This window comes from Spea bombifrons, chromosome 6 (assembly GCF_027358695.1).
Source record: "Spea bombifrons isolate aSpeBom1 chromosome 6, aSpeBom1.2.pri, whole genome shotgun sequence".
Classification (NCBI taxonomy): domain Eukaryota; kingdom Metazoa; phylum Chordata; class Amphibia; order Anura; family Pelobatidae; genus Spea; species Spea bombifrons.
Genome location: NC_071092.1, coordinates 10,893,233 through 10,911,066, shown reverse-complemented (window position 1 = coordinate 10,911,066; position 17,834 = coordinate 10,893,233). Strand labels below are relative to the sequence as shown.

Below are 17,834 nucleotides of genomic sequence, written 5' to 3'. Positions count from 1 at the left end.
ATATATATATATATATATACAATCATGTGAAAAAGAAAGCACACCCTCTTTGAATTTGCGGTTTTACATATCAGGACATAATAAAAATCATTTGTTCCTTAGTAGGTCTAAATATTAGGTAAATACAACCTCAGATGAACAACAAGATATTACATATTACACTCAAAATATCTCATGATTCATTAAAAAATAAAGCCAAAATGGAGAAGCCGTATGATTCAATAACTTGTAGAACCACTTCTAGCAGCAATAACTTGAAGTAACAAGATTATATATAGAAAGACAGATGCTCACTAAATCATAAACAGCAACTATACAGAGTAGAATATTGCATTACAGTAAGATAGATAAAAATACAGTAAAAAAAAAGCACTCCCTCCAAGCTGTGCGCCCCTAGTATATCTTCTGCATTAACAAACGCTTTAGGATTAAAAGAATTGGAAAGCTCTTTCCTTCCTATACCCACCATGGCCATGACCCAAGCAGCACTTGACCAAAGTGAACTACGGGGCTTTGAAAGAAAGGACCCGGCAAGTAGAGTAGTAGTAGTATAGTAGTATAGTAACAAAACTTCAATTTACTACGTTGCAGATTTCTCTTTCCAAAAACACATAATTCAATGCGTTAAAACGTTAACTGATTCAAAAACTTGCTTAGGGGGGGGGGAGAGGTACAAGCCCCTTTTCGTTGAAAGGCATTCTCTGTTGGCCTTGGCCACTATTCGCACCATTATAGCTGTAGACACTGGACCTCTACTATGTTCTAGGCAATTCTGTCACTACCCATTGCAGTAAAAATATACACAGTAACCAAGACAAACAAAAATTCCCCTTTGGACACATCCCATTCTGCGTTTGTTGATTTAGAAAATCCTAAAGAAAATAAAAGGTTAAATCTCTTGTTTGGCACATAGTCACCAACAAATACTATTGATCTTCTGGACACACCATCCATATACTATACAGGGGCGTTGCTGGGTCTCCAAAAGATCCGGGGCTCAAACCCATAGCACATTTGATAGCAGTGGAGTCCGCTTTGGGGTAGTTGCTGCGCACACTTGCACGACTTCCTATTAAAGTGCAAAAATATTTTTTAGGTCATATTGATGTTTCGGTCTCCTGCACGGAGCCTTCGTCAAATTAGGAGACTGACCTCAATTAATAAATGCGAGTGCTCTATTTTTTCCATGAATGTCTAATTGTGGTAGGGGATCAGCACCGGGGCAAGTAAATTTATGGATTAGAGTATGCCATTCTTGGGACATTTATATATATATATATATATATACACACAAAAAAATACCTGCCAAACATTTTTTTAAATTAACAAAGGTCTAATTTCTCCATGAAGATATGCAACCAAGTATATCTGCTGTAGACATCCCATTTTAACTACCGTATATTTATTTTATACCTAAGGAATTGCCCCAGCAGCTCTGTTGCACCCACAGTACCTGCCCAAATTGTATTCAGAGGATTTACCCCGTACCTACAATGCACCCACAGTGGTCTCCTCTCAGAGTTGCAGTCTGGCTCATGCGCACCCTTTACACATTATACGCCTTTTAGGCCCAAAACACTCATGGATAGACTGTCCGAATACACTCATATACTCCAATTTTACAAATGCCTGCCCATAAACACACATACACAGACACGCACACACCCTTCCATGAAGTCATATCCCAGCACTTGGCATTAATAGCCGTCGCGCAGGGAGCGAGCGGTCATTATAGGAACAAACCTTTCGCTCCCTTCTTTTGTATCTATGATCTCCCCTATCAGACCATAGCACCAAATGAAGGCTCTGGGGCCAAAGTTTGTTTTAGCCGCTAAGGCATACTTTAAACATTCAAGGCTTTGAAGTTAATATTTTGGACTCCAGCAACTCAACTGTCGGCAACCCTATCTACTCATCCAATCCATCACGTCAGTTATTACTAAGTCCCAAGCGCTTGCTCATAGTTAACACGTATAACAATTATAAATCTCCAAATTAGAATCCATAAAACATGTAATGCCCTGCATGACTTCATTTACTGTCATTTGTATGTGATGATTATTTGCACACAATGAGATCACACTTGTTAAGTTTTTAAAACTGATCATAAATCACTGATTTGCAACCATCCAATGACAGCAGTGCAAATAATAATAGTGATGATGTCATTGTTTATAACGCTCTAACTTCCATAGCAATCAACCACAACAAGACGTCGCAAAGCATTGTGGGTAGCGTATCACCTTCCTTACTCTTTCTGCGTACCCGCCCGCTTACTCCATACACAGCTACACACCCCGGCATGCCTTGCGGCCAGTGAAGCGCGCCGCGTGAGCCGAAAGTTACGCCCAGTGCCTGACGGGAGTTGTATTTCCTTACTCCGTTGTAACCGGCAGTAGGCGGCAGTGCTGGAACTTCATGTCCCAAAAATCTTCGCGGTGGTCAAGTCCCACACTTCGTGGATACACGCTGACAGCTGCTCGGGACCATGCCTCGGGCCCGGAGAGCCAACTTATCCTCCAAGAAGGGTAACGGAGGCCGCGGTGAGTCCGGGGAACAGGGTTGGGGATTAGAGCGTGTGATAAGGAGCACATTTAGGGCAGTAGGTGGTAGTTATAACGGGTGCTCCAGAGGCGAGGAGCTAAACCGGCATGGTGTGTGGAGCAGCCGGTTGCATGGCCGCTTAGTAAGTAGTCAGAGTTAGAAGTAAAGTGGTACGCTGGGCTGGTGTTAATTACAGAGTGAAGATGGGGTAATAGATTAATGGGGCAGTTAGAGGGCATGTGGGTTATATGAAGGTTGGTGTGCTGTGTAACACCCCTACTGTATGCTGCTGTGGCATATCGTATGTATTCCCTTCGTTAATATACATGTGGGCCATGACTCTATGATTGGTAGGAACAACCTTCATCCCCTTCTGATTGCTATTTTTAAATGGACCTGGGATCCCCCCAAGCTCAAGAATTTGCCCCTTCTGGAGTTACGGTAATGCCAACCATGCCGGGGTATACGTGTCCGTTTACTCTTATACCGGCATATGTTACACAGAAAGCTTTGGGCTCCCCGATCCCTCCGCCTGGCAGTACTGTGTATACACAACCATCTGAGTGTATGCTTTGTGTAATGTTTGTCTCCCAGAAAATAAATATTGAAACATTGTTTTCATAAGCGGCTGAAGATAGTTGTGTACTCCGTACGTGTCACTCATACATTAATTGAATGGAAAAGAATAACAATCTATGTTTTATATTTAAATGCTTAGTATAGAATAATACCAGATGGAATGACGGGTGTGTGTATGTGTGTGGATGTATGTGTGTGTGTGTGTGTGTGTGTGTGTGTGTGTATATATATATATATATATATATATATATATATATATATATATATATGCTATTGTCATCCACATAATTATCTATTTTCAGCTACATTATTTATGTATAAACTGATATTTTCTTTAAAGTCGCCAACCCCTTTTTTCCCGGAAAAAGCCTTATATCCTCCTATGTTTACCCCTCCTGTCCCCTATGGCTCCATTGCCCCCCCCCCCAGGCTCTCTGAGACAGGAGCTGCTCCAGCTGAAGGTTTCGGATAAACTGAACCAGCTAAAAGGTACACCATGTGCTTCGTTCCCAAGCATGTAGCTCCATCCATTAAAGGAAAGCTCTAACTATAGCGCAAGGTTTATATATATAAAGGAGAATTTTGTAATATTCGTGAAAACCTTTTCTATATACGAACCAAAAAAAAAACTATTTAAAATGTTATTCTTTCAGAAGAACGGGGGAAGTAATTCTGTTTTGCATCTCTTAGTTCCTGGGTTTTCTGTGTACAGTATACTGCTGATATAACAGGAAGTGAAGAGTGCAACAAAAATAGCTTCCCCCAGTCAACTGAATAGTTGCTGATATAGTCAACAAATAAAACTTTTTTAGGTGTTCTAATGATCTATGAAAGGTTAAATAAAGCAGCACTCCTTGAAATTAGTTTTATAGCCATAAAGAGTTGTTTTAAGGCAGATTGAATGTTCGCAACAATTTCTCTTCACTGAATGGAGAAACGAGAAGTCAATTCTGCAATGGTATTTGCTGGTTTAATTACGATTTATGTATCTTGTCCGTCATTCCATTGCATTAATCCTAATTAAAATATCGGTCTCGTTGCTTCCTATCTCAGTTCTATTTTAAATTCTGTTTTATTTGAACTTAAGGAAATAAATGCCTTTAGATGAATACTAGTGAACATTACAAAATGATCCTTTATAATAATGAAACCTGGATTTTAGCAAAAGCTTTTTACTTTTTCAAAACATTTTTCATGCCGCCATCTTCCTTGGCACCGCCATCTGCTTTGCCATAGCACTGCATGAGATTTCCATTCATTAATACTTCCACAGCTAAGCAGTAAAAGCTGCTTTTTGTTGCGCATGGATGTAGGTACAGAACGGAATGCAAAATTGTTTGGGCAACTACACGTGACTGCATTACCGTTCTGCGCTGGCGGTCTGTCGCATGCCTGTCATACTTTCTGGGACATACAGGAAGCGAACGAGCCCCCGGGGGTGTCCCAAATAGAAACTCGCTTCAGTCTGGAATCTGGTATTTTTCTTTTCTTGAACTAATAAAGGTCGTGTTTAGTCCTAACAGGCAGCACATGTAGGGAACTATGAGAATATTCCCCCAAAATATGTGGCTGAAGAGGTTCCTAGAATAGGAATATAGAGTTTGCAAGAAAATAGCAATCGAAAGTAATTTTTCCAGACGCAGCAATGCATCTAACACGACCCCCACCCAGTGCTCTTTTAAAACCCGAGATAAAAACAATTTAGCTTGCTGGGTCCTTATGTCTCCCAGCCACTTTTAAAATGAGTATATGCACTTTCGAGGCTAATTATATCGTTCCTCCTAGTGTTATATTGTTGCTTGCATACTCCCGGGGTAAGCATTCTGTATCGGAAGTTCAGTTGTGTAGGTGATCTTGTGAAAACCTGTTACTTGTAAGAGCGCTTACTTACATGAGAGCGCTTACTTACATGAGAGCGCTTACTCTTCCTCCATGGGCTGGCGATCCATGGTAGTGTCCTTGCAGGAAAGTGCTTCCATTGAAATCAATGGGAACACCTTCTGTTCATGCACACGGGGGTCTGAACACACTCCCACCTGCAGCATTTGCAAAGCCAGTGCCGGAGTTAAATGGAGGTAAATATATCATGTACATGTCTCCTGCATGGCAAATAGTTAGGGGGGGGGTAGCATGCGCATGGGGGGATTCTGCAGAATTACCCCATGGATGTGCAAGGGGTTACAAAAATGGACCAGACAGCTGTCATGTGCATTAACTGTTAACATACAAATACATTTATCATCCTGTTGGTACAAACACCTTCGCTATAGTAAGGAGCCATTTATAACTCAGCTCAGTGAATGAGATGTTTGTATAGGTTGCCTTTTTAAATCGTTTTTGTACGGATAAGACTTCCAAAAAAAAAACCATGTCGTCTTTGTGTGCTATAGTAGGTTAGAAAATGCCTTTAAAACTTCATTTAAACATTGAATAGGTTAAATTCCTGGTACGTACCTCTGTGCTCACCTTGTGTTTTATTTAGCTGAGTAATGTATTTATTTTGTTAATATTTAAACGCTGAACTCTGCTCTATTTTGTTTATGCAGCGGTGATTTATATGCCACCGAGCAGCCCTCTGGTTAAAAGGACATCCAATCACAAGTTTAACACATCCATAAAATGTATATGGCTTATTAAAATACTATATCTGGCTAAACATGTCATTTTGGAAAACACCGTGACCTATGTAATATTATAGAGTTTCACATGATGACATCATGGGCAGTTTTGCTCAGATGTAACACTTCTATTTGGAATCCACACGGCTGGAAAGGCCTGTTAAATGATGCTGCTGCTGTCTGATACCTGACAATAGTTTAGGACTTCCTATTTTTAGTAATTATTTACCGGTCCCATAGGCTTTTGGAAGCTGAGCAGCTGTGGTTGCTCTGTAAACGCGCTCCTGGGCCATAATGTTAATGGATGTTTGGACTTCTTGTTCCAGGTTCTCGACCAGGCGCTCGTGCCGACTCCGAGGCCAGTGAAGATGAGGCAGCCAGTGAAATTCTCAGTCACTGCAGCAGTGCCAGCGAAACGGTCAGCTTGGCAGAGGAGGGCTCAGGTAACGCGTACACTTTAGTATTCTTTATTCTTGAATTCGCTAGGGTATTGGGCAAGATTCTGCCTACACCAATGAAAGCAGATGTTTGTAAGACACTATCCTTAAATGTGCTGCTGGCGCTAGTAAATTATGGACGACCGGAAATGCAAATGAGTAAAGTGCCATGATGATGCATTATTATGCCGTTGTGTGGGCCAGGGAATGAAAGGGTTGCTAACTTATATATATATATAGATATATAATGTACATCATGTTCATAAAATTATATATGTATGTGACTATTGTTCATAACCAATGGTAGCTACATAGTGGTGTATATTCTTTGACCAAATCCTACAGTATCTTTTTTTTCACTTTTCATGGTTTCACTTTTAATATATTTTTTTAAATCACATTTAGATTATTTTCAACATCTATTAAATCAACACACCCCACCAAAAGCTTTTTGGATTTATTCCTAACCAAACCCGTATAATAACATACTGTTATTACTCTCTCCGTTCCATATCTTTGTGTTCCTGTAGGAAGTGATGTACTTGATAACCAAGCCCAGCAAGATCAGCGGGAGGATAAGCTGAGAGAGGATATAGATAACCTAATGGACAAGAGGTGAGGCCGATGTAGATAACATCACTGGATGTTAACTGTCTCAGTTTAACATCAACCTGGTCTGACAAGACTGCACTTAACACGGCCCTCGTAATTACCCCTACCCAGTGTCCCTACATGCTGGAAAATGTACAAGGGGTGTGGTATGGCTGCCCATTTAACATGATCACTAAATGGGCACCTGAGTGTTTTGTAATGTCCACCGGCTATTCTGCAATCGCACAGATAACTGCATAATTGTCTCAAACCATTGATGTGACTTCTCTGCTCTCTACCCTTGCAGTATAAAGACCAGACAGGTTGCATTGAGTAACTTGCGCCTTGCTTTATCCTCGCACACCTTGGGGGACTTTCTGATGGAGAGACGTGTCACCTTCACTGATGCTCTGGAACGCTGCCTAAAGAAAGGTGCGTGTATCGGTTTGTCCGATCAACTAGTTTGTAGGAAGGTGGTATGTATTTCCAGCTTAGCATGGGCGTCTCATTGTCACCAGTTTGTATGGCAGCTGGCATCACACACGGTGTCAGACCATGTACCAGACCCTTATGTGTTCTTCAGCCAGCAGGTCAGTCTTGCTCAGTGATTTCACTCCAGCCCTGTCTGTTTTACAGGTAAAGAGGAGGAACAGTCTCTAGCGGCCACCGTGCTGTCTCTGCTCTGCATACAGCTTGGTTCTGGACCTGAGGGGGAAGAGGTCTTTCGCTGTCTGAAGCCGCTGCTTATCAGCATCCTAACAGACTCCAGTGCAGGAGTGTCCGCTCGTCAGAGTGTGAGTACCAGGGCTTCTTGAACGGTTGTCTAATGTAAAAAATAACTTGCTAACTGGAGCACTTTTGCAAATATCACATCTTGCAGTTTGGTATTTTAAATGATAGTGATAGTGTAAATGTGTGTGCGTGAAATATATACCATTTTAAAACACTCGTTTAGTTCTGATACCTAAAGCAACAGTTCTCGTCTTCCTTCGGTTAATTAAATATTTCCAGAACACCAGAAGACAAATGGCACAAACCATAGGTTGTTTTCGTTAAATAATTTATTATAAAGGCTGTGATGGTGACCTCTCAGTATGCCTTTTGTTCTTTTAATGATAATTTTCATCTCTCCTTGCAGTGTGCTGCGTCTCTAGGTCTGTGCTGCTATATTGCTGCTGCTGATGTAGAGGTAATATTCTTGCCCTTCGTGTTTGCTATCCTTCCTACACCTACACACACACACACATACCCCTACACACACACACACCCCTACACACACACACACACCTACAATGTCTGGGAACTGTATCTTGATACTATCACCTTTCTTCCCTCCTAGGACCTCATTAATAGTGTTTGCTGCCTCGAGGGGATTATCTCTTCATATAATTCAGACTGTGGTACAGCCAACACTGCACTACATAGTCTCCTATGCTGTGCCATCCAGTCCTGGGCGCTGCTTCTTACCGTGTGCCCAGCTAGCCGCATCCAGAAAATATTGGAGAGGTAAGTGGGAATAACTAGAGAAGTGAGAAGATCAGTGGAAGTCTCTGCACGTCAGACGGACCGTAACTTGCTCTTTCTCCTCTAGCCACCTACCTCGTTTGCCTGGAATGCTGTCTAGTGAGAACGTGAACCTACGCATTGCAGCTGGCGAGTGTCTCGCGCTGCTGTACGAGCTTGCTCGGGATCTTGATGTAAGGATTATTAGTAACTTGTCAGATTAGAACAAGCACATGCTAATTCAGTGCATACATTTTCTCCCCTGTCCCTTTCTCACATTTGATTTGGTATTTCTGTATTTAAATAAGCATTAAATATTTATTAGAATCCCACATTATTCATATACCAAGGGAACAGCCAACAACCATTAATACAGGTGAATAGACAGAATATAACAAATTGCAAGTATGATCACAGGAAAACCTGCAGATTTATGGATGTGTTTTGAGATCATTTGGGGATCACCGGTTATCCTATATTTTCCTATAATACGTCCTATTTGCATTATACAGGAAGATTTCTTTTATGAAGACACAGATGCTCTATGTGTGACATTGAAAAAATTAGCCACGGACAGCAATAAATACCGGGCGAAAACTGACCGACGCAAGCAGCGGTCTATCTTCAGGGATGTCCTACACTACGTAGAGGTATGAAAGTCCGAAGGAGCGTTCTTATACATTTGAAGGTTATTGCGATGTTGGCATATAGAACTCTAAAGTACTTTGTATTTTTTCTAGAAGTCACATGATGTTCACTAGAAAGGCTCAAGATGTTGAATGCCTTCCTGGTTTATTTTAACTTGATTTTTTTTTTAACATTAATATAAACACAACTGTACCTTCCATATCACTCGTTGTACATCTGTTCTCCGTTTTACATCTCGTGCAGAGTGGTGAGTTCCAGGAGGAGACCATCAAGTTTGGTCTAGAGGTGATGTATGTGGACAGCTGGACACGTAGAAGAACTTACAGCTCCTTCAAAGAAGCCCTTGGCTCTGGAATAAGATTTCACTTGCAGGTAACACAATGTGGTTGATGCAGACCCCCCCACAACCACCACACATATACGTATTTCCTGAAATGCTTTGCCAGAACTTTCCCTTTTATGTACTGAATCTGCTTTTGATCTCTTGTTAGTATAATGAAGTTCTGCGTGATATATTCTCCCTGGGCTCACCACTTGTGTTGGATGCAGCCGCTATCAAGGCCAGTAAAATCTCCAGAGTAGAGAAGGTATGTGGTTAGCTGTAATGACATTTTTTCAGAAAGGAAATTGTGAACGATGTTTTGATATTGTGCTTTATGTATTTATATGAGATGACACAGTGACTGTGAAATTACCACCCTCCTAGTTTTGTGGCCACAACTACCATACGTCTTCATGTAGCATGATGAGTTGTAATTGGGGCTAAGACGTAATTAATATTGAAATTTTGGGTGTTTTATAATCAGGGTCATCTTATGATCGAGCAATATTATATTGGTGATGCAGCATGTGTATATGTATGTGTTATATCTCTGAAAATCTCTCTCTATCCAGCACATGTTTAACTCAGCTGCCTTCAAAGCCAGAACGAAAGCACGGAACCGAGTTCGGGACAAGCGGGCCGATGTCCTCTAATGGAAGCGATCACTGAAGCCACCCACTTTGTTTCAATGACTTTCTCTCTGTTGATGCCAGCTCCTGTAGAACTAGAAAAGACACAGCAGACAATGCTGTTGGCGTGATTGAAATAATGACAGCAGGAGTTGTTTTATCACGACGTTTTAATTGGAATGTATCACTGTGCGGTGCGTACAAGTTTCTCAGACGGACATTGTTGCTTGTGCAATAAGTCGCAGGATCCTTCAGGGAAGTTTTTAAAAAGTGACCTCCTTCGTCTGCTCCGAATGGTGCTTCGCAGATCACTCTGCTACTTCTTCCCTGAGCCCTTTGGGGCGCATTAACCACTTACTTTACAATCTAATCTTAAAAGTATGACAGTCCCTCCCCCATTTCCCTCTTAAAACGACTGATCACCCACTTACTAATGCCTTTTTTACTTGTACAGAACCCAAAATTTGAATTTTTAACTACTCTCCGGAAATGAATTCTCAATATTTTGGAAAATGAATACTGAGACTTAACCATTGTTAGTATAATTATGGGACATATTGGGGCCTTTGCACAGCAGGCTCTGGGTTAAGCACATTCATTTTACTTTCTTAAACTTAAAAGGGCTTCATGTGTTCCAGGATAGCTCTGCGAAGGTTTGCCAATTAATGGCAGTGACGTGGTTAATTTATCTTTAGCAGGCAAATTTAAATCCCCCAGCTTTTGGAACCTGGTGTCCAGCTGCTTTCCATAATGGCTTCCAGTTCTCTGCGTTTACATGGAAAAATATTCTTAGGTCCAGTAAGTAGGAAAGAAAAAAAAAATATCCCTTCTGCCTGAACGACAGAGCCTTGATCTCACATACAATCCTGCAGGGCCTGGAGCTGCGACCAAACTGGGGGGGATGCCTAAACTACTGTGTATTAAAAAGGTGCAACAAAACAATATCGGAATATGAAAAATATTTATATTTGTGGATTTTATACATTGAATTCTACAAAATACTTTTTTAGGGGATAAAAGGAAAAAAAAGTGTTTTTTTAAGTCCATGTTTAACAATGGGAAAGGGTGGGGGTTATGATCCCCGCTTTTGTCTCTCGGGGCAAATTCAACAAAACTAAGATTAAAAAAATGTCTATTTTTATTGCATATATAAAGAGAGAAATTCTGCTGCTTTGGTGTGTTTTGCTTAATCTGTCAATCTGTGTTAGCAAACAAAAGACTTGGATTCTTATATGCATTTGTGCCTTTTGGGATCATGAAGGTGGGGTTGTGTGGAATATGGGAACGATTCAGGTTCGGACGGTCCCCCACGTACGTAGATCTGGAGTTATGTAAAAAAAAAAAAAAAAAATCAATGTGTGCAAACAATCTACAGAAATTTACGGTACAAACTGGTAATGTAAGGTATCGTATATAACCTGTCTCCGAGAAATGTAAAAATCTGCTAATAGAGTTGCGGAACTATCTGTTTCCGCAAGCTAGGGAGTCCTGGGCGTTCTGTAACTGAGGATTTCTCTGCGTAAATGAATTGTGATGACGTTATGTCCGTTATAAGAAACTGATACTGGGAAAGTATTGTGTATGTGGTCCTTGCCCGATGGTATCGGTATGTCGTATTAGCACAGTAGCACCCATGGTATGTTATGTTCTTTTTTTAGTTTTAGTATGTAGATATACAGTATCTCACAAAATTGAGGACACCCCTCGCATTTTTGTAAATATTATCTTTTCATGCGGCAACACTGAAGTAATGACACTCTGCTACAATGTGAAGTACTGAATGTACAGCCTGTATAATAGTGTACACTTGCTGTCCCCTCAAATTAACTCAACACACAGCCATTAATGTCTAAACCTTGGCAACAAAAGTGAGTACACCCCTAAGTGGACATGTCCACAGTGGGCCCAAAGTGTCAATATTTTGTTTGGCCACTGTTATTTTTCAGCACTGCCTTAACCCTCTTGGGCATGGAGTTCACCAGAGCTTCACAGGTTGCCACTGGAGTCCTCTTCCACTCCTCCATGACGACATCGCGGAGCTGGTGGATGTTAGAGACCTTCCATTGGAGGATGCTCCGCAGATGCTCAGTAGGGTTTAGGTCTGGAGACATGCTTGCTCAGTCCATCACCTTTACCCTCAGCTTCTTTAGCAAGGCAGTGGTCCTCTTGGAGGTGTGTTTGGGGTTTTGTTGGAATACTGCCCTGCGGCCCAGTCTCCGAAGGGAGGGGATCATGCTCTGCTTCAGTATGTCATAGTACAGGGGCGTCCATAGTACAGGGGCGGCCGCACCTCGAGGTGCGGCCCGCGTAAGATCGGCAGCCAGGGCAACCGATCTTACGTGGCCGTACCTCAAGCCCTGCTGCAACAAGAGCCCTGCTGCTTACCAGTACTGCAAAGAGGAAGCGGAACCCAGCAGATTTCACGTGACATCACATGACTCTGCTCCAGTCCTGCTTAAGCTGTGCAGTACCAGAGAACGCAGAGGGAGGCCGCGCCCCTTGCTGAAGTCTGTGAGCGGCATCGATGAGCTGCTTTGCAGGTAAAGGGGTGCGGAGGGTGTTTGAATCAGTATGCGTGATTGAGGGAATGAATCTGTGAATGAATGAGTATAATGAATGAATGAGTGTGTGATATGGCTGTGTAAGTGCTGGAACCTAGGCATGATGGGACTTTGCTGTTAGCAATCATACTCCTATCATGCCAAGTCAGCCAGTACTTAGCTAGCTGCCCCCCTTGTGTATTGATGCTGCCAGAAGTATGGGGTATGCACATCACTTACAGCCACCCTGTACCAGCATGTACTGGCTGACTTGGCATGATAGGAGTATGATTGCTAACAGCAAGCACAGTCCCATCATGCCTAGGTACCAGCATTTACTGGTTGCCTGCTTGGGTATGATAGGAGTGTGATTGCTAATTGTGCTGTGTTACCAACTTTTATTAAAAATGTTAGTTTTTAGTATTATTTTTAAAGGTGGGGGGTCATTTTCGGTTTTGGCTAAGTGAATGTTTTGGTCCAGAAGTTTCATTTTGGTGCTTCCCTAGAATAAATAGAACTATTTCATTTTTAATTATCCTGAATTTGTAGTCACAACACTTTCTAGGCCCAGAAATCAGTGAGAGGAAAAGTGAAGGTTTTGTGTCATTTACTTTATTTTAATCTGCATATTTTATTAAAGGCCATATTTTCTCACAGTGAAAAATGAGTGCGGCCCTCGCACGTATACAATTCTGATGAAGTGGCCCGCTGCAGAAAAAACTTGGACACCCCTGTCATAGTACATGTTGCCATTTATGGTTCCCTCAATGAACTGTAGCTCCCCAGTGCCGGCAGCACTCATGCAGGCCCAAAACATGAGACCCCCCCACCGCCATGCTTGACTGTAGGCAGCCACACACGCTTGACACCACCTGAATCAAATAAGTTTATCTTGGTCTCATCGGACCACAGGACATGGTTCCAGTAATCCATGTCCTTAGTCTGCTTGTCTTCAGCAAACTGCTTGCGGGCTTTCTTGTGCACCTTCTGGGGTGACAGCCATGCAGACTAATTTGATGCCGTGTGCGGCGTATGGTCTGGACACTGACAGGCTGACCCCTTCAACCTCTGCAGCAATGCTAGCAGCACTCATATGTCTATTTCCCAAAGACAACCTCTGGATGTGACGCTATGAGACGAGCGGATATATTCAATCGTGAAACCAGCTAGAGGAAAATCACTGGGTGTCGTGCGCTGATGTATTACCAGGCAGACACGATTACCTTTTCTGCAAAGTCTGTAACAAAAATTTTAAAAACTTAGGTTGCAAAAAAATACTTTTGGGTTGGATAATTCTTTATCCATATTGATGTGGAATAGAATACTGCCTTAACGGTATGTATGTATGTAGCACCTTTAAGAACATATGTATGCCTGATGCCAATACAGAAAGGCACATGCAGAGCTGGGACAAAAACACAACCTTTGATGACAGCGGAGAACCATTCGGCCATCTCCTCTGCCTGATTTCTCTTTCCTGCTGCAAAGACTCAGATCTTAATCGGTCCTTAGATTCTGGATAGCATGCATGTTTAAATTACCTTACTATCATAAACACTACCACATCTGCTGGGCGCCTGTTCAACGTATCCACTTCCTTATGTTACATCTGCGCCTCGTTCTCACATTTCTCTTCTGATTTAAACATTCTTCCTGCGCAGACAGATGTTGGGATACAAAATAAAGCGATGCTGGCTGCTATGGGTTAATATATTAACCCCCATTGTTTTAGATGTAATAATGACAGCTCTAAAGTGCAATGAATTGGATTTAACCCTGCAAGCTGTATTAGTTTTACAGGAGACGAAAATGAAACGTTAACGTATTCCAGTTGTCAGTAAATGGGTCGGTAGCGATAACCCGGTGCCGTACCCAAAATACCAGCCATAGGGCAGGTATTACAGCGATGAAGCAGAATCGTGACGTAATCAGTACGCGCCGGGAAGGGTCCCGGAAGCACGTGTTTAGGGGACTGCCAGCTTCGGAAACGTGGAGTTGTTTCTCAAAAATACGAAGCGATCGCAATGGATAAAAAAGTGAAAAAGATCAAAAAGAAATCGGGTTCCAACTCCGGAACGCCAAGCAACGGGGATGCGAAGCCGCCTGGAGACGGAAGCGGCTATGTAGCAGGGGAAGTGGCCGGCAGCCTGTTTGCAGAGAAACCGGGAGAGAAAGAGACCGGTTTATTTTCACTCTTTGACTCCAAGGCTGTCACAGTCCAGCCAGTCTACGTTCCTGCTCCAAAAATTAGCACCAAAAGAAAGCTACCAGAAGTTGAGGTCACAAAACCAGAAGAAACACAGCTTGAAATCCCAGAACCCACAAAAAAGGCAAAATCCAAGGAGCTTTCTGTGGCTGAAAGAAAGGTAGCAGACAGAGAGCAAGCGCTGACAAAGGCAGACGAGGAAGAGATCGCACAGAAACAAAAAAAGAAAGCACATAAGACTGCGAAAACCGAAATCACAAGAGAAGAGGCGATCACAAAGCGCATCAAGAGAAAGTTACAGAAGAAAGAGGAGGAGGTAAAAGGCAAAAGAACGGTGTTTGTGGGGAATTTGCCGGTGGACTGCACAAAACAGGCTCTCAAGAACCTTTTCAAAGAGTTTGGGCTAATAGAATCTGTACGATTCCGATCCATAGCTAGAGAAGAGGCAAAGTTATCAAGAAAAGCTGCCACTATCCAACGCAAAGCACACCCGAAAAGAAAAAATATCAACGCTTACGTAGTGTTTAAAGAAGAGGATAGTGCTGCTCGAGCCCTTAAGAAGAATGGGGCGGAAGTTGGAAGTGGGGTTCACATCAGAGTTGATTTGGCCTCAAAGAGTAAGTCCCATGACAACAAGAGATCGGTGTTCGTGGGAAACCTTTCATACGAAATACACGAAGAGGCAATGCGGGAACATTTTTCAGAATGCGGAAACGTCGAAGCCGTCCGGGTGATTAGAGATAAAGCCACTGGAATTGGCAAAGGCTTTGGTTATGTTTTATTTGAGACTTCCGATGCCGTCCAGCTTGCTCTTAAGTTAAACAACTCTGAGCTAATGGGAAGAAAACTGAGGATAAAACGCTGTGTGACAGAGCCATCGTCTCAACCCAAAAATAAAAATTTCAAGCGGAAGTTGGATACTGTAAAGCAGGCGAAACCAGACAAGGCTAAGGCTTTTATTGGAGAAACTGCAGATGTGATAAAAATTAAAAAGAAGACTCCCAAACCCCCACGCAGGCCCAAGAAGAATTAAAATGCAGACAAATTGCATCAAAACTGAAACGGCTGTGTTGGTTAAATGTGTTCATTTCTTGTTTTGTTTAACTTTTTTTAATCCGTTTTAACATTTTGGACAGTTAAGTTCAGTAAGTAGCTGGAAAGGGGATGTCGTCAAGATCTACAAAGGATGGCGCTGAGTTGTGAGTGACTGCGCGTAATGCCTAAGCCCAGGGGTGCCCACCGGATGGAGGGAGCTCCTTGCGTTTCCAGGTACTCCTGCACAGTCACTATGACGCTAAGCTGATCTTCACAGCATATCCTCTGCTCCTGATGCATTCGTTCCAACTACACCAAACCTATGTGCGCCTCTCCTGTCAAGAAACATTCCCAACGAGGTAAAGGGGAGCTATTTCCTCAAACCCGGACAATAGTGTAGAAGTGAAAAGAAGCGTACAGGGATCACCCGCGTGGGACACCCCATCAGTGAAGAAGTAGGCTTTACAGCACTTGTATGGTCTCTGCAGACCATGGAACCTACATGTCATGTTGTCTTCTATAGCGGCAACAATAGGGTGAGCGTCATTGTTTATTCTTCCTGTAACCTGTCTCTGAACTCTGGACAAGACCTGTAGTTGGCTTCTCAGCTGGCTCCTGGAACCATTCTGTGGCCTTCAAGTTGTGTATCCTAAGCTGTCTCTCTCACAATACTAAACACTAGTGATGGGATTATGTTTTAATTTTCCACCTCCTGGGGTTTTGGTTATATACATGGACAATTTTGACATCTGGATGAAGTCCAGCCAGACTGTTTGTTAATTTATGTGGACTATAAATTAATTTTAAGTTCATGGAAATGTAACCATTTATGTTTCAACACCCCTCCATCTTGCCCAGGTAATTCTGTATAGGATACATAACAATCTTAATCTTTTTCCTATATAATGCATATACATTTGACCTATACATTTGAAACCCGCACAGGACGTTTATCCTGTTTTATCCATTCATACAATTTGAGTCATAGAATACATTGTTGCCATGTTTCCATTTATTATTTTAAAATGTAATAATAATAATAAAAAAAGTTGGAGTTAAAAAAATGAATTGCACTAAATTATTGCGCATGTATGATACAAAATGTTACAAGGTCTACAAAAAAAAAATGATTAGAATTTATTTGCAGGTTTATTACTTAAACCATCGTGTGGTCTAATAGTTCACATAAATACACATAGTCAGCGCTACAGAATATAAAATGAGAAATAATAATGTCCACAAAGCCATATTACTGATTTGAATTATCTTTGCAGGCACTTGTGTCAAAAATGAGCATATTTTGTGATTTCTGACTCTAGGTTAATGCTAATTATTTAGGTAAAATTATAGACATGGACAAAATATCACAACTTAAACCTAGAAACCGAATTTGAGTTCTGTGGAATGACATCTGGAACTGAAGGGGTTGCGAGAATGCGTAGGCTAATGTTTATCTGTGTTGTGTTCCTCTTTTGTTTAACTATTTTACAGCCAAATCCCATTATGTATGTAGCAGCGTAAGTGATGTGTGTGAAGGCGCCACCTGTTCCCGGGACGGATAGGTGACAGGACTTCTCTCCATCACTGCCCACCCCCCAACAGTGGGCTATTAATAACTTCCAAGTCATTCCTCCCAGTCCTATATTAGGGAGTCGGGAATTTTGTGCGCTCAGACTCGCCTGTGTCTCTGCCTCTCCACGCTTACTGGCATCTTAATCCATCTGCCGTTCCTCCGTACTGTGTTTCAACGCAGTTTACTGTCTTAATACGCCCTTTGACCCAAAATCTTCACCTAGTTTCTCTCCGTTATATATTTTTTTTGGACTATCCCATCTGTTGCCCCTGTCCCCTAACTGCCCCGTCAGTTTGAAGTTCAGCAGGCTCATGTTGCACGCGGAGCCCATTGTCAAGGGGCTTTCTAGTCCGGACCAGGAGCTCCAGCCTGAAGTCCACCTGTTGTCTGTGGAATCCATCAACGACCTGCACGCCGTGTCTCTAGAGATAGAACCTCCAGGGGCACAAGTCGGTAAGTGATCCTTAAAGAGTGTAAAGTGGCACACCTAGGACAGTTACCATAGCAACCTATTAAACTTTTTCCAACCATATCACTTTGCAGCAGAATTGCTCTTTAGTAATCATTTTTAAATACATTTAAACTATGTGGTATTTTAGTGCTCTACCT

At 42.1% G+C, this 17,834-nt stretch overlaps 2 protein-coding genes across 3 annotated transcripts; both read left to right on the top strand.

Moving 5' to 3' along the window:
• Positions 1 to 2,380: 2,380 nt before the first annotated feature.
• On the top strand, positions 2,381 to 10,355 carry IFRD2 (interferon related developmental regulator 2). 2 transcript variants are annotated; one of them, XM_053469793.1, is made up of 13 exons: positions 2,381 to 2,543; positions 3,553 to 3,612; positions 6,068 to 6,184; positions 6,709 to 6,793; positions 7,077 to 7,201; positions 7,406 to 7,563; positions 7,908 to 7,958; positions 8,109 to 8,275; positions 8,361 to 8,466; positions 8,785 to 8,922; positions 9,164 to 9,292; positions 9,412 to 9,507; positions 9,815 to 10,355. In XM_053469793.1, the coding sequence occupies exons 1-13, from the start codon at positions 2,489 to 2,491 to the stop codon at positions 9,893 to 9,895; spliced, it is 1,368 nt and encodes a 455-aa protein (XP_053325768.1). In that variant the 5' UTR covers positions 2,381 to 2,488; the 3' UTR covers positions 9,896 to 10,355. The 2 variants fall into 2 exon arrangements, with proteins under 2 accessions (XP_053325768.1, XP_053325769.1); XM_053469794.1 differs by lacking the exon at positions 3,553 to 3,612 and having other exon boundaries at positions 2,382 to 2,543.
• A 3,888-nt stretch (positions 10,356 to 14,243) lies between these two features.
• Positions 14,244 to 15,723, top strand: RBM34 (RNA binding motif protein 34). Its single transcript, XM_053468707.1, has one exon. The coding sequence runs from the start codon at positions 14,436 to 14,438 to the stop codon at positions 15,648 to 15,650; it is 1,215 nt and encodes a 404-aa protein (XP_053324682.1). The 5' UTR covers positions 14,244 to 14,435; the 3' UTR covers positions 15,651 to 15,723.
• Positions 15,724 to 17,834: the final 2,111 nt, after the last annotated feature.

Coding starts and splice junctions, on each gene's coding strand:
- RBM34 (XM_053468707.1), top strand. CDS start 14,436: ATGGATAAAAAAGTGAAAAAGATCAAAAAGAAATCGGGTTCCAACTCC.
- IFRD2 (XM_053469793.1), top strand. CDS start 2,489: ATGCCTCGGGCCCGGAGAGCCAACTTATCCTCCAAGAAGGGTAACGGA. Junction 3,613..6,067: donor TAAACTGAACCAGCTAAAAG/GTACACCATGTG, acceptor TTCTTGTTCCAG/GTTCTCGACCAGGCGCTCGT. Junction 6,794..7,076: donor GATAACCTAATGGACAAGAG/GTGAGGCCGATG, acceptor CTACCCTTGCAG/TATAAAGACCAGACAGGTTG.